Raw genomic sequence first — 3028 nt, 5'->3', positions numbered from 1 at the left:
GGGCCTCTCCCCGCTGCGCCTTCAGGTGCCTCTGGAAGGAAACCGGGGTGGGGGCCTCGCCCACAGCAGGTGACGGCCACGCTCAATGTCGCCCACGTTTTAATTGCGCGACAGTAATTCTGCGATAGAGTTGCCGATGGCAAACATGCAGAAGACATTAAGTTTATTTATGTTTTGGGTTATTAATGTGGCTGCTGAAACTCCCCAGTTAGTTTTGATTGAATTGTTTTGTGCGGTTCTCTGTCTAATGGAGCGGTAAATAAGAAGTTCTGATAATGAGGCCGAGCATCTGCCACAACAACCTGGCGCGGTTATTAACATTTCCACGAGGCGGGGCTGCCGCGCCGCAGTTAGAGCAAAACAAATGTGGGTGTCAGGCTGCGCGGTGTTAATTACTATTTCATTCCACGTGGAGGGGGCTCGGGGGAGGGGCGGCCGTGAAGGTCGTTCTCTCCCAAGAAGGCTCGGGCGCCCGGGCGCTGGGCTGTCTGCCCCCAGAGCCACTGCCTCCGGTTTCCATGTACGGCCTGAAACCAGACTCCAGTCCGCAGGCCACGCTCCTGGGCCCCAGGCCGAGCTGCAGGCGGTGAGGGGTCCTAGCACCCCCGGGACATGTGGGTTCCAGCAGGTGTGTCACTGTGGGTGCCAGGACAGGGGGGGAGAGGGGGTGCCAGGACAGAAGAGCAAGGGGGTCCCAGAGGCAGGTGTCCTGCCGAGTGCCCGGTGTGGGGAGATGTCACCCCAGCTTCCCAACAGCCGCTCGGGGTGGAGATGCTGGCTGTGATGTCCCCCCCGCCCGGAGGACGGAGGGGAGGAGTGAGGCCGGGTCCTCAGAATTGGGGGTCACAGGACCTCACGGAGGAGCGCGTGGAGATGGAGCCTGGGCCTTTCCCTCCCGGAGGCAGCCTGGTCTGGAGACGCCGCCCAGAGCCTGGGCCCTGGCCCTGTGGTGGGAGCAGGCGCTGCGTTCGCAAGCTGCTAGGTGCCAGCATCCAGCATCAATAAATTACTGGCGAGTTCAGGTGACGGGACAGATCCAGTGTCAGCTGCTTCTGTGTCCTGCAGGAAGGCTCAGGCCATGGTGATCCCCCTGCATAAACCTCCCCAAACAAGGGCTCCATCACAATAACAGAGCTGTTCATATGGCGCCTACTGTGTGCCAGGCCCCATCTTGGTATTTTGTACCACATTTGATTGACACCTCACAATGATTCTGCCAAGTCAGTACTAGCTCCATTTTACAGATGAGGAAACTGAGGCTCAATGAAGGGAAGTGACTTGCAATAGGCAAAATTACAAACAAAATAAAAAGCCTCCTTCCTTTTCAATTGGACATAAAACTTCCTGGATCTCATTGCAATTTTTGTTGTATCACGTGAAGAATACACACACACACACACACACACACACACACACACACTTGGGGAGTCTCCGGGGGCTTTGCCGGAAATCAGACAGAACCCTGAGAGAACAGGTTCCCATCCCAGCTCTGCCGCGGCCCCCGTGGATGGTGCAGGAGCCTCCTGACTTCATCGGTCCAGGGTGGGGCCGAGAATTTGCATCCTAACAAGTTCCCCCGGGTGTGGTTCCTAGGCACCCCACTCTGAGAACCACTGCACCACAGTGTTATGGGTCCACATTTGCTAAAGATTCAGAGACGGGATAAGAGAAAGGCAGCAGGCGGGGCCAAGGAGAGCTGGGTGACGAAGGGGTAGAGCTAGGCTCCCCGGGGCAGGCAGCTCCTTGCTCAGTCCGGCTCTGCGTAGAGAGCTGAGGCCAGGAGACCCCCGAAGCCCCCTGGAGCCAGAGTGCCCCTCCCTGTCCCCCGTCCCTCTCCAGGGTGGTTCCCAGTGTGGGCTGTCCCCACAGGGCTGTGCCCCCCGGTTGTTGTCCGTGTTCTGTCTTCTTGCCCCCGATTCTTCAGGAGAAGGTCCCCTCTGCCCTCCCACTCAGCACAGCTGCACGCAGGGGTGCACGCAGGCCCCCTCGTGGCTCCCCTCCCCCGGCTGGAAAGGGTGGCCCCGCCCAGGCCGCCTGCGACCCCTGCTCTCTCTGCAGATCTACTACTGGGAGGCGGGCGGCCAGAACGACACGGAGAAGGTGAAGGTGCTGTTCCTGCCGGAGACCGTGGTGAAGCTGAAGAACCTGACCAGCCACTCCCGCTACCTGGTCAGCATTTCCGCCTTCAACGCCGCCGGAGACGGGCCCAGGAGCGAGCCCCGGCCGGGGCGCACCCACCAGGCGGGTAGGAGAGGCGGCCGGGCGTTTTCTTCCTGCCTCTGCTGGGCCCCCTCGTGAGAGCAGCCCCTGTCTGTCCCACAGCCCTGCCCGTCCCAGGCCCGGACACAGCCGCGGGGCAGGAGGCAGCACGTAGGGCTGGCTCCATGGCTGCCCCAGGGCCTGGTCGGCTGCTCAGCAGTGGGGCCCCATAGCCATTAGCCAGATGTGCGTGCCGCGTGCCCCTCCAGGGTCACCTGGGCCGAGCCAGGCCCTTAGGGGAACCACCAGCCCGCCCCCCTCCCTGCTGGCATGCTCTCGTCACTGGGAGTGCGCTCCTGAGGGCGGCACCCAGGCCAGTGTGTCAGGCACTCACTCCCCTGAGTGTGGGGGCCACAGACCACACCCCCCTTAGAGCAGCTCACCAGCGTCTCAGGCGCACGCCCCGCTGGGTCCAGGATCCCGTCACACGCAGGGCGCAGTGTGGGCTCTGAGTGCCGCCCGCTGGCCCAGTGCTTCTAGTCTCCTGGCGCCTGGACCTGACGCGGGTCAGGGAACCGAGGGGTCGGCAGCCTGGCCCAGGGCCCGGGAGCTCTAAGAGGCTCTTGGTAGGATCCTGGAGTCCAGGGGGGGGAGTGAAGTTAGGGGGCTGTGGGATGAAGTCCCACTCCCTCGGGGCTCCCTGCCATCAGTGAGTTTAGCACCTCCCGAGCCTCGTGCTTCCTGGGGACGTGGCTGGCCGCATGAACAGCAGCTGAGACAGGCCACGTGCGGAGCAGACCTGGGGGCGGCCGGGGGGGGCCTCACCCGG

At 62.4% G+C, this 3028-nt stretch overlaps 1 protein-coding gene across 1 annotated transcript in view; it reads left to right on the top strand.

Moving 5' to 3' along the window:
• SDK1 (sidekick cell adhesion molecule 1) overlaps nucleotides 1-3028 on the top strand; it is a 455450-nt gene that overhangs the window by 401903 nt on the left and 50519 nt on the right. Inside the window, exon 40 of the mRNA XM_015565152.1 lies at nucleotides 2059-2245. Within this exon, the coding sequence (XP_015420638.1) occupies nucleotides 2059-2245 (187 nt within the window). The remainder of the gene's footprint in view (nucleotides 1-2058; nucleotides 2246-3028) is intronic.

Source organism: Myotis davidii, unplaced genomic scaffold (genome assembly GCF_000327345.1).
Source record: "Myotis davidii unplaced genomic scaffold, ASM32734v1 scaffold399, whole genome shotgun sequence".
Classification (NCBI taxonomy): Eukaryota; Metazoa; Chordata; class Mammalia; order Chiroptera; family Vespertilionidae; genus Myotis; species Myotis davidii.
Note: the sequence above shows the minus strand (reverse complement) of the source record. Positions and strands in the feature narration are given on the sequence as shown.